At 55.9% G+C, this 24,311-nt stretch overlaps 3 protein-coding genes and 1 long non-coding RNA gene across 41 annotated transcripts in view; 2 read left to right on the plus strand and 2 right to left on the minus strand.

The window, feature by feature from the left end:
• The window catches only part of ATP4A (ATPase H+/K+ transporting subunit alpha), a 37,720-nt gene extending 24,409 nt beyond the window's left edge, over positions 1-13,311 (plus strand). Inside the window, 11 exon segments of the mRNA XM_059872926.1 lie at positions 724-860; positions 2,384-2,486; positions 2,488-2,535; positions 4,396-4,564; positions 6,497-6,651; positions 7,365-7,488; positions 9,221-9,366; positions 10,085-10,218; positions 10,913-11,014; positions 11,449-11,540; positions 12,383-13,311. Coding sequence (XP_059728909.1) covers positions 724-860; positions 2,384-2,486; positions 2,488-2,535; positions 4,396-4,564; positions 6,497-6,651; positions 7,365-7,488; positions 9,221-9,366; positions 10,085-10,218; positions 10,913-11,014; positions 11,449-11,540; positions 12,383-12,411 — 1,239 coding nt within the window. The 3' untranslated portion in view covers positions 12,412-13,311.
• LOC132341383 (uncharacterized) overlaps positions 1-15,673 on the plus strand; it is a 62,740-nt gene extending 47,067 nt beyond the window's left edge. The window contains exons 2-5 of the long non-coding RNA XR_009490170.1: positions 14,637-14,906; positions 14,937-15,361; positions 15,495-15,557; positions 15,588-15,673. This is a non-coding gene — a long non-coding RNA (uncharacterized LOC132341383). The remainder of the gene's footprint in view (positions 1-14,636; positions 14,907-14,936; positions 15,362-15,494; positions 15,558-15,587) is intronic.
• On the minus strand, positions 12,405-14,391 carry LOC132341376 (spidroin-2-like). Of its 38 annotated transcripts, none has more exons than XM_059872891.1 (10): positions 14,266-14,391; positions 14,020-14,224; positions 13,692-13,978; positions 13,530-13,650; positions 13,168-13,403; positions 13,094-13,123; positions 12,905-13,061; positions 12,758-12,831; positions 12,644-12,686; positions 12,405-12,571 (listed from the first exon to the last, which is right to left on the minus strand). In XM_059872891.1, exons 1-10 carry the CDS (start codon positions 14,302-14,304, stop codon positions 12,405-12,407), a joined length of 1,359 nt encoding a protein of 452 aa, XP_059728874.1. In that variant the 5' UTR covers positions 14,305-14,391. The 38 variants fall into 38 exon arrangements, 35 of the variants coding, with proteins under 35 accessions (XP_059728874.1, XP_059728868.1, XP_059728866.1 ...); XM_059872885.1 differs by having other exon boundaries at positions 12,405-12,553; positions 12,584-12,686; XM_059872883.1 differs by having other exon boundaries at positions 12,405-12,612; positions 12,727-12,831.
• Positions 15,592-23,956, minus strand: TMEM147 (transmembrane protein 147). The gene is made up of 7 exons (XM_059872925.1): positions 23,712-23,956; positions 23,408-23,477; positions 21,658-21,723; positions 19,845-19,981; positions 17,363-17,447; positions 16,582-16,703; positions 15,592-15,724 (listed from the first exon to the last, which is right to left on the minus strand). Exons 1-7 carry the CDS (start codon positions 23,786-23,788, stop codon positions 15,604-15,606), a joined length of 678 nt encoding a protein of 225 aa, XP_059728908.1. The 5' UTR covers positions 23,789-23,956; the 3' UTR covers positions 15,592-15,603.
• Positions 23,957-24,311: the final 355 nt, after the last annotated feature.

Raw genomic sequence — 24,311 nt, forward strand, 5'->3', positions numbered from 1 at the left:
TGGGACACCTGGGGGATTGGGGACACCTGGGGGATTGGGGACACCTGGGACACCTGGGCACACCTGGGACACCTGGGGGATTGGGGGGATTGGGGACACCTGGGACACCTGGGACAGCTGGGGGATTGGGGACACCTGGGACACCTGGGACACCTGGGACACCTGGGACACCTGGGGGATTGGGGACACCTGGGGAGAGCAGGGACACCTGGGACACCTGGGGGATTGGGGACACCTGGGACACCTGGGACACCTGGGACACCTGGGGGATTTGGGGACAATTCAGGGGGTTTGAGGACATTGGGGAGGGACGACACAGGTGCCACCAGCCAGGTGAGCCCTGCAGGTGCCACCAGCCCAGGGGATCCCCCCCAGGTGAGCCCTGCAGGTGCCACCAAGGCCAGGTGAGCCCTCAGGTGCCACCAGCCAGGTGAGCCCTCAGGTGCCACCAGCCCAGGGGATCCCCCCCAGGTGAGCCCTCAGGTGCCACCAAGGCCAGGTGAGCCCTCAGGTGCCACCAGCCAGGTGAGCCCTCAGGTGCCACCAGCCCAGGGGATCCCCCCCAGGTGAGCCCTGCAGGTGCCACCAGCCCAGGGGACCCCCCCAGGTGAGCCCTGCAGGTGCCACCAAGGCCAGGTGAGCCCTGCAGGTGCCACCAGCCCAGGGGACCCCCTCAGGTGAGCCCCCAGGTGACCCCCCAGGTGACCCAGGTGTGTCCCCCAGGTGATCATGGTGACAGGTGACCACCCGGTGACAGCCAAGGCCATCGCGGCGCAGGTGGGGATCATCTCCGAGGGCAGCGAGACCCCCGAGGACGTGGCCGCGCGCCTGCACCTGCCCCTCGAGCAGGTACAGCCCAGGTGAGCCACGGGCAGGGCCGGGGGCGGGGCCGGGGGGAGCGGGTGTGGCAGGGCCCAGGTGTGGGACAGCTGTCAGGTAACTCAGGTGTGGGACAGGTAACTCAGGTGTGGGACAGGTGGCCAGGTGTGTCACTGCCCAGGTGTGGGACAGGTGTCAGGTAATTCAGGTGTGGGACAGGTAACTCAGGTGTGTCCCTGGCCACTCAGGTGTGTCACTGCCCAGGTGTGGGACAGGTGTCAGGTGTGTCCCAGGTGTATCCCAGGTGTATCCCAGGTATCTCAGGTGTGTCCCAGGTGTGTCCCAGGTGTATCAAAGATGACTCAGGTGTGCCCAAGGTATGTCCCAGGTAACTCAGGTGTGTCCCAGGTGTATCCCAGGTATCCCAGGTGTGTCCCAGGTAACTCAGGTGTGTCACGGCCCAGGTGTGGGACAGGTGTCAGGTGTCAGGTAACTCAGGTGTGGGACAGGTGGCCAGGTGTGGCACTGCCCAGGTGTATCCCAGGTAACTCAGGTGTGTCCCAGGTAACTCAGGTGTGTCCCAGGTAACTCAGGTGTGGCCCAGGTAACTCAGGTGTGGCCCAGGTGTATCCCAGGTGCGTCCCAGGTGTATCCCAGGTATCTCAGGTGTATCCCAGGTAACTCAGATGTGTCCCAGGTAACTCAGGTGTATCCCAGGTGTATCCCAGGTGTATCCCAGGTATGTCCCAGGTATCTCAGGTGTGTCCCAGGTGTATCCCAGGTAACTCAGGTGTGGCCCAGGTGTATCCCAGGTATCTCAGGTGTATCCCAGGTAACTCAGATGTGTCCCAGGTAACTCAGGTGTATCCCAGGTATCCCAGGTGTGTCCCAGGTGTATCCCAGGTATCTCAGGTGTGTCCCAGGTGTATCCCAGGTAACTCAGGTGTGGCCCAGGTGTATCCCAGGTATCTCAGGTGTATCCCAGGTAACTCAGATGTGTCCCAGGTATCTCAGGTGTGTCCCAGGTGCGTCCCAGGTGTATCCCAGGTAACTCAGGTGTTTCCCAGCTGTATCATAGATAACTCAGGTGTATCCCAGATAACTCAGGTGTGTCCCAGGTGTATCATAGATGACTCAGGTGTGTCCCAGGTGTATCCCAGGTATCTCAGGTGTGTCCCAGGTGTATCACAGGTAACTCAGATGTGTCCCAGGTGTCTCAGGTGTGTCCCAGGTGTATCACAGGTAACTCAGATGTGTCCCAGGTGTCTCAGGTGTGTCCCAGGTGTATCATAGATAACTCAGGTGTATCCCAGGTGTATCCCAGGTATCCCAGGTGTATTCCAGGTAACTCAGGTGTGTCCCAGGTGTGTCCCAGGTATCCCAGGTGTATCCCAGGTAACTCAGGTGTATCCCAGGTGCATCCCAGGTGTATCCCACGTATCTCAGGTGTGTCCCAGGTGTGTCCCAGGTGTATCCCAGGTAACTCAGGTGTATCCCAGGTAACTCAGGTGTGTCCCAGGTGCGTCCCAGGTGTATCCCAGGTAACTCAGGTGTGTCCCCGCAGCCAGGCGCGCGCCCGGGTGGTGACGGGCTCCGAGCTGGCCGCGCTGCCGCCAGGTGCGCTGGAGGAGCTGCTCCGCGCCCACCCCGAGATGGTTTTCGCCCGGGACGTCGCCGCAGCAGAAGTTGGTCATCGTGGAGAGCTGCCAGCGCCTGGTGGGCACACCTGGGCACACCTGGGCACACCTGGGCACACCTGGCGGGTGCCCCGATGGCCCCAGTGTCCCCAACCCCAATTTCCCCCCATTTTTTCCCATTTCTCAGCCATTTTTATCCCGAATTTCATCCAATTTTTTTTTTCATTTTTCTCCATTTATTTCTCCAATTTTTGGGGTTTTTTTCCAAATTTTCCCATTTTTTCCCCCCAAATTTCCCATTTTTTCCTCAGTATCCCCACCCCCGTTTCCTTCATTTTTTCCCCGTTTTTTTCCCCCATTTTTTCCCGAATTTTTTCTCCATTTCTCCCCTAATTTTCACCCAATTTTTTGAGGTTTTTTTTTCCCCCTTTTTTCCCCATTTTTCCCCATTTTCCCCCAAATTTCCCATTTTTTCCTCAATGTCCCCAAACCCCATTTTCCCCCCAATCTTTCCCATTTCTCGGCACTTTTCACTCAATTTTCACACTTTTTTCTCCCATTTTTTCCCCTTTTCCCCCATTTTCCCCTCATCTTTCCCATTTTTTCCCCATTTTTCCCCATTTTTTCCCTTTTTTCCCATTTCCCCCCCATTTTTTACCCTTTTTTTTGGGGTATTCCCCGTTTTTTCCCCATTTTTCCCCCATTTCCCCCCATGTTTCCCCCCATTTTTCCCCCTTTTTTTCCCATTTTTTCCCCCCATTTCCCCCCATTTTTTCCCCCATTTTTCCCCCTTTTTTGTTTTTTTTCCCCATTTTTCCCCGTTTTCCCCCATTTCCCCCCATTTTCCCCCATTTTCCCATTTTCCCCCATCTTTCCCCATTTCCCCCCCTTTTTCCCCCCTTTTTTCCCCCATTTTCCCCCCATTTCCCCCCCCTTTTTTTCCCCTGTTTTTTGTTTTTTTCCCCATTTTTCTCCATTTTTCCCCATTTTCCCCAATTTTCCCCCATTTATCCCCCATTTTCCCCATTTTTCCCCATTTTTACCCAATTTCCCCCCCATTTCTCCCCCATTTTTCCCCATTTTTCCCCAATTTCCCCCCATTTCTCCCCCATTTTTCCCCATTTTTCCCCATTTTCCCCATTTTCTCCCCCATTTTCCCCATTTCTCCCCCATTTTCCCCATTTCTCCCCCATTTTCCCCATTTTTTCCCCATTTTCCCCCCATTTTTACCCAATTTCCCCCCATTTTTCCCCCTTTTTTTTTGTTTTTTTTCCTCCAATTTCCCCCCAATTTTCCCCCATTTTCCCCCCATTTCGCCCCATTTTCCCCATTTTTCCCCATTTTCCCCCCTTTTTTCCCCATTTTTCCCCATTTTCCCCATCTTTCCCCATTTCCCCCCTTTTTTCCCCATTTTTCCCCATTTTTCCCATTTTCCCCCATTTTTCCCCCATTTTCCCCCCATTTTCCCCATTTTTCCCCCAATTTCCCCCATTTTTACCCAATTTCCCCCCATTTTTCACCATTTCCCCCCATTTTCCCCATTTTTCCCCCAATTTCCCCCATTTTTACCCAATTTCCCCCCATTTTTCCCCATTTTGCACCATTTTCCCCCATTTTCCCCTAATTTCCCCCCATTTCCCCCCCAATTTCCCCCATTTTTTTCCCCCTTTTTTTTTTGTTTTTTTTCCCCATTTTCCCCATTTTTCCCCCATTTTCCCCCATTTTTTCCCCAAATTCCCCATTTTTTCCTCAATGTCCCCAAACCTCAAATTCCCCCATTTTCCCCTTTTTTCCCCTTTTTCCCCATTTCCCCCATTTTCCCCCCAATTTCCCCCATTTTTCCCCCCAATTTTCCCCCATTTTTCCCCATTTTTCCCCATTTCCCCCCAATTCCCCCCATTTCCCCCCCAATTTCCCTCCATTTTCCCGCCGTCCCCAGGGCGCCATCGTGGCGGTGACAGGTGACGGCGTCAACGACTCACCTGCGCTGAAGAAAGCCGACATCGGCGTGGCCATGGGCATCGCCGGCTCCGACGCCGCCAAGAACGCGGCCGACATGATCCTGCTGGACGACAACTTCGCCTCCATCGTCACCGGCGTGGAGCAAGGTGAGCACACCTGAGACAGGTATGGGACAGGTATGGGACAGGTGAGATACCTGGGACAGGTGTGGGACAGGTGTGGGACAGGTGTGGGACAGGTGTGGGACAGGGGATCCTGCTGGACGACAACTTCGCCTCCATCGTCACCGGCGTGGAGCAAGGTGAGACACACCTGAGACAGGTATGGGACAGGTGAGATACCTGGGACAGGTGTGGGACAGGTGTGGGACAGGTATGGGATCCTGCTGGACGACAACTTCGCCTCCATCGTCACCGGCGTGGAGCAAGGTGAGCACACCTGGGATACACCTGAGACAGGTGTGGGATAGGTGAGACATGTGGGACAGGTGTGGGACAGGTGTGGGACAGGGGATCCTGCTGGACGACAACTTTGCCTCCATCGTCATGGGGCGTGGAGCAAGGTGAGACACACCTGAGACAGGTATGGGATAGGTGAGATACCTGGGACAGGTGTGGGACAGGTGTGGGACAGATGTGGGACAGGTGTGGGACAGGGGATCCTGCTGGACGACAACTTCGCCTCCATCGTCACGGGGGTGGAGCAAGGTGAGCACACCTGGGCAGGTGAGACACACCTGGGCAGGTATGGGACAGGTGAGATACCTGGGACAGGTGTGGGACAGGTGTGGGACAGGTGTGGGACAGGGGATCCTGCTGGACGACAACTTCGCCTCCATCGTCACCGGCGTGGAGCAAGGTGAGACACACACCTGGGCAGGTGAGACACACCTGGGCACACCTGGGATACACCTGGGACAGGTATGGGACAGGTGAGATACCTGGGACAGGTGTGGGACAGGTGTGGGACAGGGGATTCTGCTGGACGACAACTTCGCCTCCATCGTCACCGGGGTGGAGCAAGGTGAGACACACCTGGGCAGGTGAGATACACCTGAGACAGGTATGGGACAGGTGAGACACCTGGGAAAGGTGTGGGACAGGTGTGGGACAGGTGTGGGACAGGTGTGGGACAGGGGATCCTGCTGGACGACAACTTCGCCTCCATCGTCACCGGCGTGGAGCAAGGTGAGACACACACCTGGGCAGGTGAGACACACCTGAGACAGGTATGGGACAGGTATGGGACAGGTATGGGATAGGTGAGATACCTGGGACAGGTGTGAGACAGGTGAGATACCTGGGACAGGGGTTACTCTCCTGTCCCTGATCACCTGAGCTGTCACTCACCTGTCTGCCCTCACCTGGGCTGTCCCTGCTCACCTGTCCCACTCACCTGGGCTGTCACACACCTGTCTGCATTCACCTGGGTAGGGTCACACACCTGTCCCCACATACCTGGGCTGTCACACACCTGTACCTGTGCCTGCTCACCTGTCCTGCTCACCTCAGCTGTCACACACCTGTCCATGATCACCTGAGCCATTCCCACACCTGTCCCTGCTCACCTGGGCTGTCCCTGCTCACCTGGGCGGGGTCACACACCTGTCCACACTCACCTGGGCAGGGTCACACACCTGTCCCCGCTCACCTGGGCAGGGTCACACACCTGTCCCTGCTCACCTGGGGAGGGTCACACACCTGTCCCTGCTCACCTGGGCAGGGTCACACACCTGTCCCTGCTCACCTGGGGGGGGGTCACACACCTGTCCCTGCTCACCTGGGCAGGGTCACACACCTGTCCCTGCTCACCTGGGGGGGGTCACACACCTGTCCCTGCTCACCTGGGGAGGGTCACACACCTGTCCCTGCTCACCTGGGGAGGGTCACACACCTGTCCACACTCACCTGGGCAGGGTCACACACCTGTCCCTGCTCACCTGGGCTGTCCCTGCTCACCTGGGCAGGGTCACACACCTGTCCCTGCTCACCTGGGGAGGGTCACACACCTGTCCCTGCTCACCTGGGCAGGGTCACCCACCCACACCTGTCCCCCTCACCTGCCGGCCCCGCCCCCAGGCCGGCTGATCTTCGACAACCTGAAGAAGTCGATCGCCTACACGCTGACCAAGAACATTCCGGAACTGGCGCCGTACCTGATCTACATCACGGCCAGCGTGCCCCTCCCCCTGGGCTGCATCACCATCCTCTTCATCGAGCTCTGCACCGACATCGTGAGCGCACCTGGGCGCACCTGGGGGCAGCTGGGCACACCTGAGAGCACCTGGGAACACCTGGGATGGGAGAAATGGAAAAAACCGGGTGGAAATTGGGTGGAAAATGGGGATTTGGGGGGGTTTGGAGTTACCTGGGCACACCTGGGGGCAGCTGGGCACACCTGGGCACACCTGGGGGCAGCTGGGAGGGCTAGAAACACACCTGAGTACACCTGGGCTCACCTGAGTCTTTCCTGAGCCTAATCTGTGCTCACCTGGGCACACCTGGGGAGAGCTGGGCCTACCCTGGGGCACCTGGGGACACACCTGGGCGCACCTGAGGGCACATGGGGGCACCTGGGGAGAGCTGGGGACACACCTGGGCACACCTGGGCACACCTGGGGGCACCTGGGGAGAGCTGGGGACACACCTGGGCACACCTGGGCACACCTAAGCCTCAATTGAGCTTTACCTGTGCTCACCTGGGCACACCTGAGCCTCAACTGAGCTTTACCTGTGCTCACCTGGGCACACCTGAGCCTCAACTGAGCTTTACCTGTGCTCACCTGGGCACACTGAGCTCACCTGAGCTCACCTGAGCCCCCCCCACCCTCCAATTTTGGGCCGTCCCAGGTGTTCTACCCAGGTGGGGCGGGTCTGGGGGCGGTGGGTGTGGCCGGGGCGTGGCGCCTGCCCCGTCCCCACCCCTCACCTGGGCTCACCTGCGCAGTTCCCCTCGGTGTCGCTGGCCTACGAGCGCGCCGAGAGCGACATCATGCACCTGCGGCCGCGGAACCCCCGGCGCGACCGATTGGTCAACGAGCCCCTGGCGGCCTACTCCTACTTCCAGATAGGTGAGCTCACCTGGGCGGGGTCACCTGGGCGGGGTCACCTGGGCTGGGGTCATCACCTGGGCCTGGGGTCATTATCTGGGTCTGGGGTCACCTGGGGACTCACACACCTGGATTCAGGGTTACCTGTGTGCTCACACACCTGGGTTTGGGGTCACCTGGGAGCTCACACACCTGGGTTTGGGGTCACCTGTGTGGGCACACCTGGGTTTGGGATTGGTCAACGAGCCCCTGGTGACCTGCTCCTACTTCCAGATAGGTGAGCTCACCTGGGCGGGGTCACCTGGGCGGGGTTACCTGGGCTGGGGTCATCACCTGGGTCTGGGGTCACCTGGGGGCTCACACACCTGGGCCTGGGGTCACCTGGGGGCTCACACACCTGGTTTGGGGTTACCTGTGTGCTCACACACCTGGTTTGGGGTTACCTGTGTGCTCACACACCTGGTTTGGGGTTACCTGTGTGCTCACACACCTGGTTTGGGGTCACCTGGGGGCTCACACACCTGGTTTGGGGTTACCTGTGTGCTCACACACCTGGATCCAGGGTTACCTGTGTGCTCACACACCTGGATCCAGGGTTACCTGTGTGCTCACACACCTGGTTTGGGGTCACCTGTGTGCTCACACACCTGGTTTGGGGTTACCTGTGTGCTCACACACCTGGTTTGGGGTTACCTGTGTGCTCACACACCTGGTTTGGGGTCACCTGTGTGCTCACACACCTGGTTTGGGGTTACCTGTGTGCTCACACACCTGGTTTGGGGTCACCTGTGTGCTCACACACCTGGGCCTGGTGTTACCTGTGTGCTCACACACCTGGTTTGGGGTCACCTGTGTGCTCACACACCTGGGCCTGGTGTTACCTGTGTGCTCACACACCTGGTTTGGGGTCACCTGTGTGCTCACCCACCTGACGCCTCACCTGTCCCTCACCTGTCTGCCGGGTGCAATCCAGCCCTTCCCACACCTGTCCCTCCCTCACCTGTGAGCTCACCTGTGCCAGGTGTGATTTCACCTGTCCTCCCCTCACCTGTCCATGTTCTTACCTGTCCCCCTCACCTGCCCAGGTGTGATCCAGTCCTTTGCAGGTTTCACCACTTCGTGGCCATGGCCCAGGAGGGCTGGTGGCCAATCCCTCACCTGTCCCTCTCACCTGTCCATGATCTCACCTGTCCCTCTCACCTGTCCCTCACCTGTCCATGATCTCACCTGTCCCTCTCACCTGTCCCTCACCTGTCCCTCTCACCTGTCCCTCTCACCTGTCCCTCACCTGCCCAGGTGTGATCCAGTCCTTCGCGGGGTTCACCGATTACTTCGTGGCCATGGCCCAGGAGGGCTGGTGGCCAATCCTTCACCTGTCCCTCTTACCTGTCCCTCACCTGTCCCTCACCTGTCCCCCTCACCTGCCCAGGTGTGATCCAGTCCTTCGCGGGGTTCACCGATTACTTCGTGGCCATGGCCCAGGAGGGTTGGTGGCCAATCCTTCACCTGTCCCTCTTACCTGTCCCTCACCTGTCCCTCTCACCTGTCCCTCACCTGTCCCTCTCACATTTCCTTCTCACCTGTCCCTCACCTGTCCATGATCTCACCTGTCCCCCTCACCTGCCCCTCACCTGTCCCTCACCTGCCCCTCACCTGCCCCTCACCTGTCCCTCACCTGTCCCCCTCACCTGCCCAGGTGTGATCTCACCTGTCCCTCTCACCTGCCTCTCACCTGTCCCCCTCACCTGCCCAGGTGTGATCCAGTCCTTCGCGGGGTTCACCGACTATTTCGTGGCCATGGCCCAGGAGGGCTGGTGGCCAATCCTGGTCCTGGGGCTCCGCCCCCGCTGGGAGGACACGCACGAGCAGGAGCTGCAGGACAGCTACGGCCAGCAGTGGGTGTGTCACCGCACCTGGGCGCACCTGGGCGCACCTGGGAGGGGATAAAGGGAAAAAACCGGGTGAAATTTGGGGGGAAAATGGGGATTTGGGGGGGGTTGGAGTTACCTGGGCTCACCTGGGCTCACCTGGGGACACCTGGGGACACCTGGGCTCACCTGGGCTCACCTGGGGACACCTGGGGGCACCTGGGCTCACCTGGGGCTCACTTGGCGCTCACCTGGGCTCATCTGTGCCTCACCTGGGCACACCTGGGCACACCTGGGGACACACCTTGGCTCACCTGGGCTCACCTGGTGTGGGTTGGAGCTCACCTGGGCACACCTGGAGTACACCTGGTGCCCCCCCAGAGCTCACCTGGGCACACCTGGGCACACTTGGGACACGCTTTGGGGGGAATGGGGAATTTGGGCACACCTGGGCTCACCTGAGCTCACCTGGGCTCACCTGGGGCTGACTTGGTGCTCACCTGGGCTCATCTGTGCCTCACCTGGGCACACCTGGGCACACCTGGGCTCACCTGTGCCTCACCTGGGCACACCTGGGGGCACCGGGGGGGGGTTGGAGCACACCTGAGCTCACCTGAGCTCACCTGGGGGTGGGAAAACAGGAAAAAAAGTCAAAATTGGGGGGGAAAATTGGGGGAAATGGGGAATTTGGGCTCACCTGGGCACAGCTGGGCTCACCTGGGCTCACCTGGGCTCACCTGTGCCCGCAGACGTTCTGGCAGCGCAGGTACCAGCAGTACACCTGCTACACCGTCTTCTTCATCAGCATCGAGATGTGCCAGATCGCCGACGTGCTGATCCGCAAGACGCGCCGGCTCTCCCTGTTCCAGCAGGGCCTCTTCAGGTACACCTGGGCACACCTGGGCACACCTGGGCACACCTGGGAATACCTGAGATACACCTGGGGCGGGGGGGAAGTGAAAATTTGGAGAAAATCGGTGAAAATTTGGGGGAAATCGGTGAAAATTGGGGAATCTGGGGACACCTGGGCACAGCTGGGCACACCTGGGCACACCTGAGATACACCTGGGGCGGGGAAATGGGGGGAAAAGGCAAAAATTGGGTGAAAATTGGTGAAAATTTGGGGGAAATCGGTGAAAATTGGGGAATTTGGGGACACCTGGGCACACCTGAGATACACCTGGGCACACCTGGGCTCACCTGGACACACCTGGGCACACCTGGGGTGGGGAAATGGGGGAAAACAGCGAAAATTTGGGGGAAATCGGTGAAAATTGGGGAATTTGGGCTCACCTGGGCACAGCTGGGCACACCTGAGATACACCTGGGGTGGGGAAATGGGGGAAAACAGCAAAAATTTGGGGGAAATTGGTGAAAAATGGGGAATTTGGGCTCACCTGGGCACAGCTGGGCACACCTGAGATACACCTGGGAATACCTGAGATACACCTGGGCACACCTGGGCACACCTGGGGGCAGGGAAATGGTGAAAATTTGGGGGAAATCGGTGAAAATTGGGGAATCTGGGCACAGCTGGGCACAGCTGGGCCCAGCAGGTGAGCCAGGTGTGCTCGCAGGAACCGCACGCTGCTGGTGGCCATCGTGTTCCAGGTGTGCATCGGCTGCTTCCTCTGCTACTGCCCCGGCATGCCCAACGTCTTCAACTTCATGCCCATCAGGTGAGGCCGCGCACCTGGGCACCGCCCGGCACACCTGGGCACAGCTGGGCACTGCCCCAGCACACCTGGGCACCGCCCGGCACACCTGGGCACAGCTGGGCACTGCCCCAGCACACCTGGGCACACCTGGGCACTGCCCTGACACACCTGGGCACACCTGGGCACCGCCCGGCACACCTGGGCAGACCTGGGCACTGCCCCGACACACCTGGGCACCGCCCTGACACACCTGAGCACACCTGGACACTGCCTGGGCACCGCCCCCACACACCTGGGCATTGCCTGACACACCTGGGCACCTCCTGAACACACCTGGGGCACACCTGTCTCACCTGGGCAGGTTCCAGTGGTGGTTGGGGCACACCTGGGGCACACCTGGGGCACACCTGGGGCACACCTGGGGCACACCTGTCTCACCTGTCTCACCTGGCCAGGTTCCAGTGGTGGTTGGTGCCGATGCCCTTCGGGCTCCTCATCCTCGTCTACGACGAGATCCGGAAACTCGGAGTGCGGCGCCACCCGGGCAGTGAGTGACACACCTGGGCACACCTGGGCACACCTGGGGGCACCTGGGCACACCTGGGCACACCTGGGGGCACCTGGGCACACCTGGGCACACCTGGGGACACCTGGGGAAAGCTGGGGACACCTGGGGGCACCTGGGCACACCTGGGGAGAGCTGGGCACACCTGGGGGCACCTGGGGGCACCTCGGGGCACCTGGGCACACCTGGGCGCACCTGGGCACACCTGGGGAAAGCTGGGCACACCTGGGCACACCTGGGACACACCTGGGCACACCTGGGGGCACCTGGGGGCACCTGGGATACACCTGGGACATACCTGGACACACCTGGGACACACCTGGGGAGAGCTGGGCACACCTGGGGGCACCTGGGGGCACCTGGGACACACCTGGGCACACCTGGGCACACCTGGGGGCACCTGGGACACACCTGGGGGCACCTGGGGACACCTGGGGAGAGCTGGGATACACCTGGGCACACCTGGGGGCACCTGGGATACACCTGGGGGCAGCTGGGCACGCCTGGGGACAGCTGGGCACGCCTGGGCACACCTGGCGGCAGCTGGGCACACCTGGATGCACACCTGGGCACACCTGGGTGCACACCTGGGGGCACCTGGGCACGGCTTGGGCACCTGGGGACAGCTGGGGACACCTGGGCACACCTGGGGGTAGCTGGGCACACCTGGGGGCACCTGGGGAGAGCTGGGCACACCTGGGTGCACTTGGGGGCACCTGGGGGCACCTGGGATACACCTGGGGGCACCTGGGCACACCTGGGCCACGCCCAGCACACCTGGGCGCTGCCCCACCCTCACCTGTCCGGGTTCTCTCCCCTCCCAGGTTGGTGGGATCGGGAGCTTTACTACTGAGGGGAACACCTGGGCACACCTGGGCACACCTGGCCACACCTGGGCACACCTGGGACCCTCCTTGGACTCTCTCTGGGCACCTGGAACTCACCTGGGACCTTCCTTGGGCACCTGGGACCCTCCCTGAACACCTGAGACCCACCTGGACACACCTGGGACCCTCCCTGAACACCTGGGACCCACCTGGACACACCTGGGACCCTCCCCACACACCTGGGATCCACCTGGACACACCTGGGACCACCTGGGACCCTCCCTGAACACCTGAGACCCACCTGGACACACCTGGGACCACCTGGGACCCTCCCTGAACACCTGAGACCCACCTGAGACCCTCCCCACACACCTGGGACCCACCTGGATACCTGGGACCCACCTGAGACACACCTGGAACCCACCTGGAACCCACCTGAGACCCACCTGGGACCCATCTGGGACCCACCTGGGACCCTGCTAGGACACCTGGAACTCACCTGGGACCTCGCTGGGACACCTGGAACCCACCTGGATACCTGGAACCCACCTGAGACCCACCTGAGACCCACCTGGAACCCACCTGGGACACCTGGAACCCACCTGGAACCCACCTGGGACCCACCTGGATACCTGGGACCCACCTGGAACCCACCTGGGACCCACCTGGGACCCACCTAGAACCCACCTGGAACCCACCTGGACCCACCTGGGACCCACCTGGATACCTGAGACCCACCTGAGACCCACCTGAGACCCACCTAGAACCCACCTGGGACCCACCTGAGACCCACCTGGATACCTGAGACCCACCTGGGACCCCCCCCATGGACACCTGGGGCCCACCTGGGCCCCTCCCCGCTCACCTGGACCCGATTCCCCTCCCCCCCCATCCCCTCCCCCCAAATAAAGGCACAGGTGACTCCGGCAGGTGTGTCCAGGTGCGTTTATTGCTCGGGGGGGGGGAGGGGGGGAGTGGGAGGGGCTACAGGCACACCTGGGCCACGCCCGCTGCACACCTGGGCCACGCCCGCTTCACACCTGGGAATAATCCACACACCTGGGCCACGCCCATTGCACACCTGGGCCACGCCCGCTTCACACCTGGGAATAATCCACACACCAGGGCCACGCCCACTGTACACCTGGGCCACGCCCGCTGCACACCTGGGAGCAATTTGTATACCTGGGCCACGCCCATTGCACACCTGGGAATAATCCACAGACGGGCCACACCCACAGCACACCTGGGAGCAATTTGCATACCTGGGCCAGGCCCATTGCACACATGGGAATAATCCACACACCTGGGCCACGCCCATTGCACACCTGGGAGCAATTTGCATACCTGGGCCACGCCCACTGCACACCTGGGAGTTATTTGCATACCTGGGCCACGCCCGCTGCACACCTGGGAGCCATTTGCATACCTGGGCCACACCCACAGCACACCTGGGAGCAATTTGCATACCTGGGCCACGCCCATTGCACACATGGGAATAATCCACACACCTGGGCCACGCCCATTGCACACCTGGGAGCAATTTGCATACCTGGGCCACGCCCACTGCACACCTGGGAGTTATTTGCATACCTGGGCCACGCCCGCTGCACACCTGGGAGCCATTTGCATACCTGGGCCACGCCCACTGCACACCTGGGAGTTATTTGCATACCTGGGCCACGCCCGCTGCACACCTGGGAGCCATTTGCATACCTGGGCCACGCCCACTGCACACCTGGGAGTTATTTGCATACCTCGGCCACACCCATTGCACACCTGGGAGTTATTTGCATACCTGGGCCACACCCACTGCATACCTGGGAGCCATTTGCATACCTGGGCCACGCCCATTACACACCCGGGAGTTATTTGCATACCTGGGCCACACCCACTGCACACCTGGGAGTTATTTGCATACCTGGGCCACGCCCACTGCACACCTGGGACTTCCGGTAACTGCACAGGTGACTCAGCCAGGTGTGCCCAGGTGAGGTCACGAGGGGCACGGGCACACCTGGGCACACCTGGGCGCCCCAAGAGCTGCACAGGTGACCCCTCCAGGGGTGCCCATGCTCCTCCAGGTGTGCCCAGGTGAGATCAGGAGGGGCACGGGCACACCTGGGCACACCTGGGACCCCCGGTAACCACACAGGTGACTCAGCCAGGTGTGCCCAGGTGTATCCCAGGTGTATCTCAGGTGTGCCCAGGTGCCCCCAGGTGTATCCAGGTGTGCCCAGGTGTATCCCAGGTGTGCCCAGGTGTATCCCAGGTGTATCCCAGGTGTGCCCAGGTGTGCCCAGGTGTATCTCAGGTGTGCCCAGGTGTATCCCAGGTGTATCCCAGGTGTCCCCAGGTGTGCCCAGGTGTGCCCAGGTGTATCCCAGGTGTATCTCAGCTGTATCCCAGGTGTGCCCAGGTGTGCCCAGGTGTGCTCAGGGGGGCGGCAGGAGGGGCATCAGCAGCCGCAGCGCCCCCAGCCCCAGCGCGGCCGCCCCCAGGTGTGCCCAGGTGTGCCCAGGTGTGCCCAGGTGTACCCAGGTGTACCCAGGTGTATCTCAGGTGTGCCCAGGTGTGCCCAGGTGTGCCCAGCTGTATCCCAGGTGTGCCCAGGTGCCCCCAGGTGTGCCCAGGTGTGCCCAGGTGCCTCAGGGGGGCGGCAGGAGGGGCACCAGCAGCCGCAGCGCCCCCAGCCCCAGCGCGGCCGCCCCCAGGTGTGCCCAGGTGTATCCCAGGTGTCCCCAGGTGTATCCCAGGAGTGCCCAGGTGTGCCCAGGTGCCCCCAGGTGTATCTCAGCTGTATCCCAGGTGTGCCCAGGTGTATCCCAGGTGTATCCCAGGTGTGCCCAGGTGTATCCCAGGTGTCCCCAGGTGTGCCCAGGTGTATCTCAGCTGTATCCCAGGCGTGCCCAGGTGTATCCCAGGTGTGCCCAGGTGTGCCCAGGTGTATCCCAGGTGTGCCCAGGTGTATCCCAGGTGTGCCCAGGTGTATCTCAGGTATGCCCAGGTGTGCCCAGGTGTGCCCAGGTGTGCCCAGGTGTATCCCAGGTGTGCCCAGGTGTATCTCAGGTATGCCCAGGTGTGCCCAGGTGTGCCCAGGTGTGCCCAGGTGTGCCCAGGTGTATCCCAGGTGTGCCCAGGTGTATCTCAGGTGTATCTCAGGTGTGCCCAGGTGCCCCCAGGTGTGCCCAGGAGTGCCCAGGTGTGCCCAGGTGCGCTCAGGGGGGCGGCAGGAGGGGCACCAGCAGCCGCAGCGCCCCCAGCCCCAGCGCGGCCGCCCCCAGCGCCCGCAGCCCCAGCGCCCCCCAGGGGCCCAGGCCCAGCACCTGCCCCGCCCACCTGTGGGGGAGGAGACAAAGAAAAAAGGGGCGGGGCTTCAGTGAGGAGCTCACCTAGGCCACACCCACACCCACACCCATTTCCAAACCACGCCCATGACCCAAAGCCACACCCATTCCCAAGCCACGCCCATTTCCCAGGCCACACCCACACCCATTTCCAAGCCACGCCCATTTCCCAGGCCACACCCAATTAATTACCCAATTAAGAAGCCCTGGCTGGCCCCTCCCCGCCGTTATTAGGTTAATTAATGACTAATTAATTAATAATTACCCAATTAAGAAGCCCTGGCAGGCCCCTCCCCGCCGTTATTAGGCTAATTAATGCCTAATTAATTAATAATTACCCAATTAAGAAGCCCTGGCAGGCCCCTCCCCGCCGTTATTAGGTTAATCAATGTCTAATTAATTAATAATTACCCAATTAAGAAGCCCTGGCAGGCCCCTCCCCGCCGTTATTAGGTTAATCAATGTCTAATTAATTAATAATTACCCAATTAAGAAACCCTGGCAGGCCCCTCCTCTCCGTTATTAGGTTAATTAATGACTAATTAATTAATAATTACCCAATTAAGAAGCCCTGGCAGGCCCCTCCCCACCGTTATTAGGTTAATTAATGACTAATTAATTAATAATTACCCAATTAAGAAGCCCTGGTAGGCCCCTCCCCGCCGTTATTAGGTTAATTAATGCCTAATTAATTAATAATTACCCAATGAAGAAGCCCTGGCAGGCCCCTCCCCGCCGTTATTAGGTTAATCAATGTCTAATTAATTAATAATTACCCAATTAAGAAGCCCTGGCAGGCCCCTCCCCGCCGTTATTAGGCTAATTAATGACTAATTAATTAATAATTACCCGATTAAGAAGCCCTCGTAGGCGGCGGCCGCCAGGAGCCCCCCCAGGGGCAGCCGCAGGGGGGAGGGGAGGTCGTGGCGCCCCGAGGCCCAGAGGAGAGCGGCCGCGGCCACGTGACGCACCTGGAAACCAGTACGGACCAGTATAAACCAGTACGGACCAGTACGGACCAGTACAGACCAGTATGGACCAGTATGGACCAGTATGGACCAGTTAAAACCAGTAAAACCCATAGAAACCAGTATAAACCAGTATAAACCAGTATGGACCAGTACGGACCAGTATAAACCAGTACAGACCAGTATAAACCAGTACGGACCAGTATAAACCAGTATGGACCAGTATAAACCAGTAAAACCCATAGAAACCAGTATAAACCAGTATAAACCAGTATAAACCAGTGCCCAGAGGAGAGCGGCCGCGGCCACGTGATGCACCTGGAACCAGTATGGACCAGTTTGGACCAGTATAAACCAGTATGGACCAGTATGGACCAGTATGGACCAGTATGGACCAGTATGGACCAGTATAAACCAGTATGGACCAGTATAAACCAGTAAAACCCATAGAAACCAGTATGGACCAGTATAAACCAGTCCAAACCAGTAACTCCAAACACCTCCCAGTCCCTCCCAGTCCAAACCAGTAACCCCCAGTCCCCTCCCAGTCCCCTCCCAGTATAAACCAGTAACCCCAAATCCCCTCCCAGTCCCCTCCCAGTCCCCTCCAGTCCCCTCCCAGTCCCTCCCAGTATAAACCAGTAGCTCCCAGTCTGGCTCACCAGGCTGATGTTGGAGTCCAGCCCCATCTGCAGGTGCCTCCAGTCGAACTCCACCCCCCGCGCGCCCACCCAGAGCGGGACACACCTGGGGGGGGGGGAGGGGTCAGGATACCCCAAAATCCCCAAAATTCACCCCAAAAATTCACCTCAAAAATTCACCCCAAAAATTCAACACAAAATCCCAAAAAATTCATCCCAAAAATTCACCCCAAAATTCACAAAATTCACCCCAAAAACTGATCCCCAAAATCCCAAAAATTCACCCCAAAAATTCACCCCAAAATTCACACAATTCACCCCAAAAATTCACCCCAAAATCCCCAAAATTCACTCCAAAATTCACCCCAAAATCCACAAAATTCACCCCAAAATCCACAAAATTCAACAGAAAAATTGATCCCATAAATTCACCCCAAAATTCACAAAATTCACCCCAAAAATCCACCCCAAAATCCCCAAAATTCACCCCAAAAATTGATCCCAAAATCCCAAAAATTCACCCCAAAATCCCCAAAAATGCACCCCAAAAAATTCACTCCAAAATCCCCAAAATTCACCCCAAAAATTCACCCCAAAATCCCAAAAATTCACCCCAAAATTCACCCCAAAAATTGATCCCAAAATCCCAAAAATTCACCCCAAAATTCACAAAATTCACCCCAAAATCCCAAAAATTCACCCCAAAATTCACCCCAAAATCCTCAAAATTGATCCCAAAATTCAACACAAAATTCACAAAATTCAACCCAAAAATTCACCCCAAAATCCCCAAAATTCACCCCAAAATTCACCCCAAAATTCACAAAATTCACCCCAAAATTCACCCCAAAATTCACCCCAAAAATTCACCCCAAAATCCCCAAAATTCACCCCAAAATCCCCAAAATCCACCCCAAAATTCACAAAATTCACCCCAAAAATTGATCCCAAAATCCCAAAAATTCACCCCAAAATTCACCCCAAAAATTGATCCCCAAATTCCCAAAAATTCACCCCAAAATTCACCCCAAAATCCCCAAAATCCACCCCAAAAATTCACCCCAAAATCCCAAAAATTCACCCCAAAATCCACCCCAAAAATTGATCCCAAAATCCCAAAAATTCACCCCAAAATCCAAAAAATTCACCCCAAAATCCCAGAAATCCACCCCAAAAATTCACCCCAAAATCCCCCAAATTTATCCCAAAATCCCAAAAAATTCACCCCAAAAATCCACCCCAAAATCCCCAAAATTCACCCCAAAATTCACAAAATTCACCCCAAAATTCACCCCAAAAATTGATCCCAAAATCCCCAAAATTCACCCCAAAAATTGATGCCCAAATTCCAAAAATTCACCCCAAAATTCACCCCAAAATCCCAAAAATTTACCCCAAAAATCCACCCCAAAATCCCAAAAATTCACCCCAAAAATTCAACACAAAATCCCCAAAATTCACCCCAAAATTCACCCCAAAATCCCCAAAATTCACCCCAAAAATTCAACACAAAATCCCCAAAATTCACCCCAAAATTCACCCCAAAATTCACAAAATTCACCCCAAAATCCCCAAAAATTCACCCCAAAAATCCCCCAAAAAATCCCCCAAAAAATCCCAAAAAATCAGAAAAAAATCTCAAAAAATAAAAAAAAAATCCCCAAAAATCAGAAAAAAATACCCAAAAATCCCAAAAAATCCCCAAAGTTCCCAATTTGCCAGTTTTGCCCAAAATCGCCGTTTTTAGCCCCAAAAATCCCCCAAAAATCCCAAAAAAATCCCAAAATATCCCAAAAAAGTCAGAAAAAAATCCAAAAAAATCCAAAAAAATCCCCAAAAAATCCCCAAAAAATCCCAAAAAAATCAGAAAAAAATCCCAAAAAATCCCAAAAAATCCCAAAAAAATCCCAAAAAATCCCCCAAATCCCAATTTTGCCCAAAAAGGCCGTTTTTGGCCCCAATTCTCACCTGGCCGTGAGCAGCTCGGCGCTGGCCCAGCCCAGATCCCCCCAAAACCCCCCAAAATTTTCCTCCATTTTTTGTTCTCAAATCCTCCCAGAACACCCAAAAAAAACCCCAAAAAATCCCCAAAAAATCCCAAAAAATCCCAATTTGCAGATTTGCCCAAAATCGCCGGTTTTCACGCCAAAATTCCCCCCAAAAAATCCACAATAAAATACCAAAAAATCAGAAAAAAAAATCGCAAAAAATCCCAAAAAAATCCCCAAAAAATCAGAAAAAAATCCCCCAAAAATCCCAAAAAATCCCCAAAAATCCCAATTTGCCAGATTTGCCCAAAATCGCCGTTTTTCACCCAAAAATCCCCAAAAAATCCACAAAAAAATCCCAAAATATCCCAAAAATTCAGAAAAAAATCAAAAAAAATCCCCAAAAAATCCCCAAAAAATCCGAAAAAAATCAGAAAAAAATCCCAAAAAAATCCCCAAAAATCCCCCAAATCCCAATTTTGCCCAAAAAGGCCGTTTTTGGCCCCAATTCTCACCTGGCCGTGAGCAGCTCGGCGCTGGCCCAGCCCAGGGCGGCCACCAGGATCCGCAGCTCGCCCCTCCCCCCACCCCGGCCCAGCGCCAGCTGCAGCCCCCCCAGGTCAGCGACGTCCACGGTGGCACGGAGGAACTCCTGGAAAAACGGGAAATTTGGGGAGAAAAACGGGGATTTTGGGCAAAATTGGGGAATGGGGGTGAAGTTGGGGGGGAAAAGGAAAAAAAAATGGGGAAAATCGGTGAAAAAATGGGGAAAAACGGGGGGAAAATGGGGAAAAATTGGGATTTTTGGGGGATTTTTTGGGGAATTTTGGGGGGATTTTTTGGGGATTTTTGGGGATTTTTTGGGGATTTTTTTGGGGAATTTTTGGGATTTTTTTTGGGAATTTTGGGGATTTTTTGGGGATTTTTTGGGGATTTTTGGGGGAATTTTGGGGGATTTTTGGGGAATTTTTTGGGATTTTTTTGGGAATTTTTGGGGATTTTTTTGAGGAATTTTAGGGATTTTTTTGGGATTTTTTGGGAAATTTTGGGGGGAATTTTGGGATTTTTTGGGGAATTTTTGGGGAATTTTTGGGGATTTTTTGGGGATTTTTAGGGGATTTTTTGGGGGAATTTTGGGATTTTTTGGAGATTTTTTTGGGAATTTTTGGGGATTTTTTGGGGATTTTTTGGGGATTTTTGGGGGAATTTTTGGAGGTTTTTTGGGGGATTTTTGGGGATTTTTTGGGGATTTTTTGGGGATTTTTTGGGGATTTTGGGGATTTTTTGGGGGATCTGGGGATGCTGCAGCCCCCCCAGGTCAGCGACGTCCACGGTGGCACGGAGGAACTCCTGGAAAAACGGGAAATTTGGGGAGAAAAACGGGGATTTTGGGCAAAAATGGGGAATGGGGGTGAAGTTGGGGGGGAAAAGGAAAAAAAAATGGGGAAAATCGGTGAAAAAATGGGGAAAAACGGGGGGGAAATGGGGAAAAATTGGGATTTTTGGGGGGATTTTTTTGGGGGAATTTTGGGGAAATTTGGGGATTTTTTGAAGGGAACTTTAGGGATTTTTTGGGGATTTTTTGGGGATTTTTTTTGGAATTTTTTTGGGATTTTTTGGGAATTTTTTGGGATTTTTGGGGGATTTTTGGAGGTTTTTTTTGATTTTTTTGGAGAATTTTTTGGGATTTTTTTGGGAATTTTGGGGGTTTTTTGGGGGGAATTTTGGAGATTTTTTGGGGAATTTTTGGGGTTTTTTTAGGAATTTTTTGAGAATTTTTGGGGAATTTTGGGGGATTTTTTAGGAATTTTTGGGGATTTTTTAGGAATTTTTGGGGATTTTCTTGGAATTTTTGGGGAGATTTTTGGGATTTTTTGGGGAATTTTTGGAGAATTTTTGGAGAATTTTGGGGGCTTTTTTTGAGATTTTTTTGGGATTTTGGGGGGGATTTTTTTGAGGTTGTTTGGGGATTTTTGGGGGATTTTAAGAGGATTTTTGGGGGATTTTCTTGGAATTTTTGGGGGATTTTTTGGGATTTTTTGTGGATTTTTTGGGGAATTTTTGGGATTTTTAGGGGAATTTTTTGAGATTTTTTGGAGAATTTTGGGGAATTTTTTGAGATTTTTTTGGGGATTTTTTGGGGGATTTTCTTGGAATTTTTGGGGAGATTTTTTGGGAATTTTTTAGGAATTTTTGGGGATTTTTGGGGCATTTTTGGGGGATTTTTTGGGGCATTTTTGGGGGGATTTTGGGGTGAATTTTGGGGTGAATTTTGGGTCATTCGGGGGCCGATTTTGGGGCCGATTTTGGGGTTTTTGGGTCACTCACCCCCACCAGGTCGTAGCCCCCCGAGGGTCCCTCCCAGGTGGGGAAGAACGTGGCCAAGAACAGCATCTGGGGGGGAGGGGAATTTGGGGCTCCCAGTTCCTCCCAGTCCCTCCCAGTTTGGATTTTGGGGGTTCCCAGTTCAATTTTGGGCTGAATTTGGGGAATTCTGGGGCTCCCAGTTCCTCCCAGTTTGGATTTGGGGCATTCCCAGTTCCTCCCAGTTCAATTTTGGGGGTTCCCAGTTCAAGTTTGGGGCGAATTTGGGGGATTTTGGGGCTCCCAGTCCCTCCCAGTTTGGATTTTTGGGGTTCCCAGTTCCTCCCAGTTCAATTTTGGGGGTTCCCAGTTGGATTTGGGGGCAAATTTGGGGAATTTTGGGGCTCCCAGTTCCTCCCAGTCCCTCCCAGTTTGGATTTGGGGCATTCCCAGTCCCTCCCAGTTCGATTTTGGGGCGAATTTGGGGCTCCCAGTCCCTCCCAGTTTGGATTTTTGGGGTTTCCAGTTCAATTTTGGGGGTTCCCAGTTGGATTTGGGGGGAATTTGGGGAATTTTGGGGCTCCCAGTCCCTCCCAGTTCCTCCCAGTTCAATTTTGGGGTTTCCCAGTTGGATTTGGGGGCAAATTTGGGGCTTTTGGGGGCTCCCAGTTCCTCCCAGTCCCTCCCAGTTTGGATTTTGGACGTTCCCAGTTCCTCCCAGTTCAATTTTGGGGCGAATTTGGGGCTCCCAGTCCCTCCCAGTTTGGATTTTTGGGGTTCCCAGTTCCTCCCAGTTCAATTTTGGGGGTTCCCAGTTGGATTTGGGGGCAAATTTGGGGAATTTTGGGGCTCCCAGTTCCTCCCAGTCCCTCCCAGTTTGGATTTGGGGCATTCCCAGTTCCTCCCAGTTCAATTTTGGGGCCAATTTGGGGCTCCCAGTCCCTCCCAGTTCAATTTTGGGGGTTCCCAGTTCCTCCCAGTTCAATTTTGGGGTGAATTTGGGGGATTTTGGGGCTCCCAGTCCCTCCCAGTTTGGATTTTTGGGGTTTCCAGTCCCTCCCAGTTCAATTTTGGGGGTTCCCAGTTGGATTTGGGGTGAATTTGGGGAATTTTGGGGCTCCCAGTTCCTCCCAGTCCCTCCCAGTTTGGATTTGGGGCTCCCAGTCCCTCCCAGTTTGGATTTTGGGGCTCCCAGTCCCTCCCAGTTTGGATTTTGGGGTTTCCAGTTCAATTTTGGGCTGAATTTGGGGGATTTTGGGGTTCCCAGTTGGATTTTAGGGCTCCCAGTCCCTCCCAGTTTGGATTTTGGGGGTTTCCAGTTCAATTTTGGGGGTTCCCAGTTGGATTTGGGGGGAATTTGGGGAAATTTGGGGCTCCCAGTTCCTCCCAGTCCCTCCCAGTTTGGATTTGGGGCTCCCAGTCCCTCCCAGTTTGGATTTTGGGGCTCCCAGTCCCTCCCAGTTTGGATTTTGGGGGTTCCCAGTTCAAATTTGGGCTGAATTTGGGGCATTTTGGGGCTCCCAGTTCCTCCCAGTCCCTCCCAGTTTGGATTTTTGGGGTTCCCAGTCCCTCCCAGTTCAATTTTGGGGGTTCCCAGCTGGATTTGGGGGGAATTTGGGGAATTTTGGGGCTCCCAGTTCCTCCCAGTCCCTCCCAGTTCGATTTTGGGGGTTCCCAGTTGGATTTTGGGCTGAATTTGGGGAATTTTGAGGCTCCCAGTTCGTCCCAGTTTGGATTTTGGGGGTTCCCAGTCCCTCCCAGTCCCCTCCCCCACCTTTCCCAGTTGCACCAGTACGTAGGTGGCTCCTGCCTGGACGCAGCGCCAGAACGCGCTGTACTCGGACCTGCCACCAGCACAAACCAGTACAAACCAGTACAAACCAGTACAAGCCAGTACAAACCAGTACAAACCAGTACAAACCAGTACAAACCAGTACAAACCAGTAAACCCCCCAAACCCCCTCCCAGTCCAAACCAGCGACCCCAAACCCCCCTTTAACCCTTTCCCACCCCCTCCCACCCCCTCCCAGTCCCTCCCAGTCCCTCCCAGTCCGTCCCAGTTTGTCCCAGTTCCTCACAGGCCGCTGCACTTGTAGGTGATGAAATAGGGGAAATACGCGAGCGCGAAGCAATTCCCGAAGTGAAAAAGCGTCATGGCCGCTCCGGGGGGTCCCCCCGAGGGGATTTTGGGTGAAATTCCCGAATTTTTGGGGAGATTTTCGGCGATTTTGGGGATTTTTTCTTTTTTTGGCGCTTCCGGGGCCTGGCGGCCGCGGGGGGTGATGGGAAAGCGAGGCCGCGCCCACTTCCGGTGGCGCTTCCGGTCTCTAGCAGGACGCGGGGGGTGATGGGAAAGCGAGGCCGCGACCAAACTTCCGGTAGCGCTTCCGGGTTGGGAGGGGTCGATGTTGTAATGGGGCGGGGTTAAGGGAGGCCACGCCCAGTGAGGGGCAAAATGGCGGCGGGGGAGGCGGAAATGGCGGGAAAAGCTCCCGAAATTCCCCAAAATCGCGGGAAATTCACCCAAAATCCCCCCCCGAAACCATTCAGGACCCTCAGAAATCCTCGAAATTCCCCGAAATTCCCCCCAAAAAAATCTCTGAAAATTCCATCAAAATTCCCCCAAATTTCCCCTCCCAAAAAAATCACTCGAAATTTCCCAAATTTCCCCCAAAATC

Source organism: Haemorhous mexicanus, chromosome 39 (genome assembly GCF_027477595.1).
Source record: "Haemorhous mexicanus isolate bHaeMex1 chromosome 39, bHaeMex1.pri, whole genome shotgun sequence".
NCBI classification, from domain to species: domain Eukaryota; kingdom Metazoa; phylum Chordata; class Aves; order Passeriformes; family Fringillidae; genus Haemorhous; species Haemorhous mexicanus.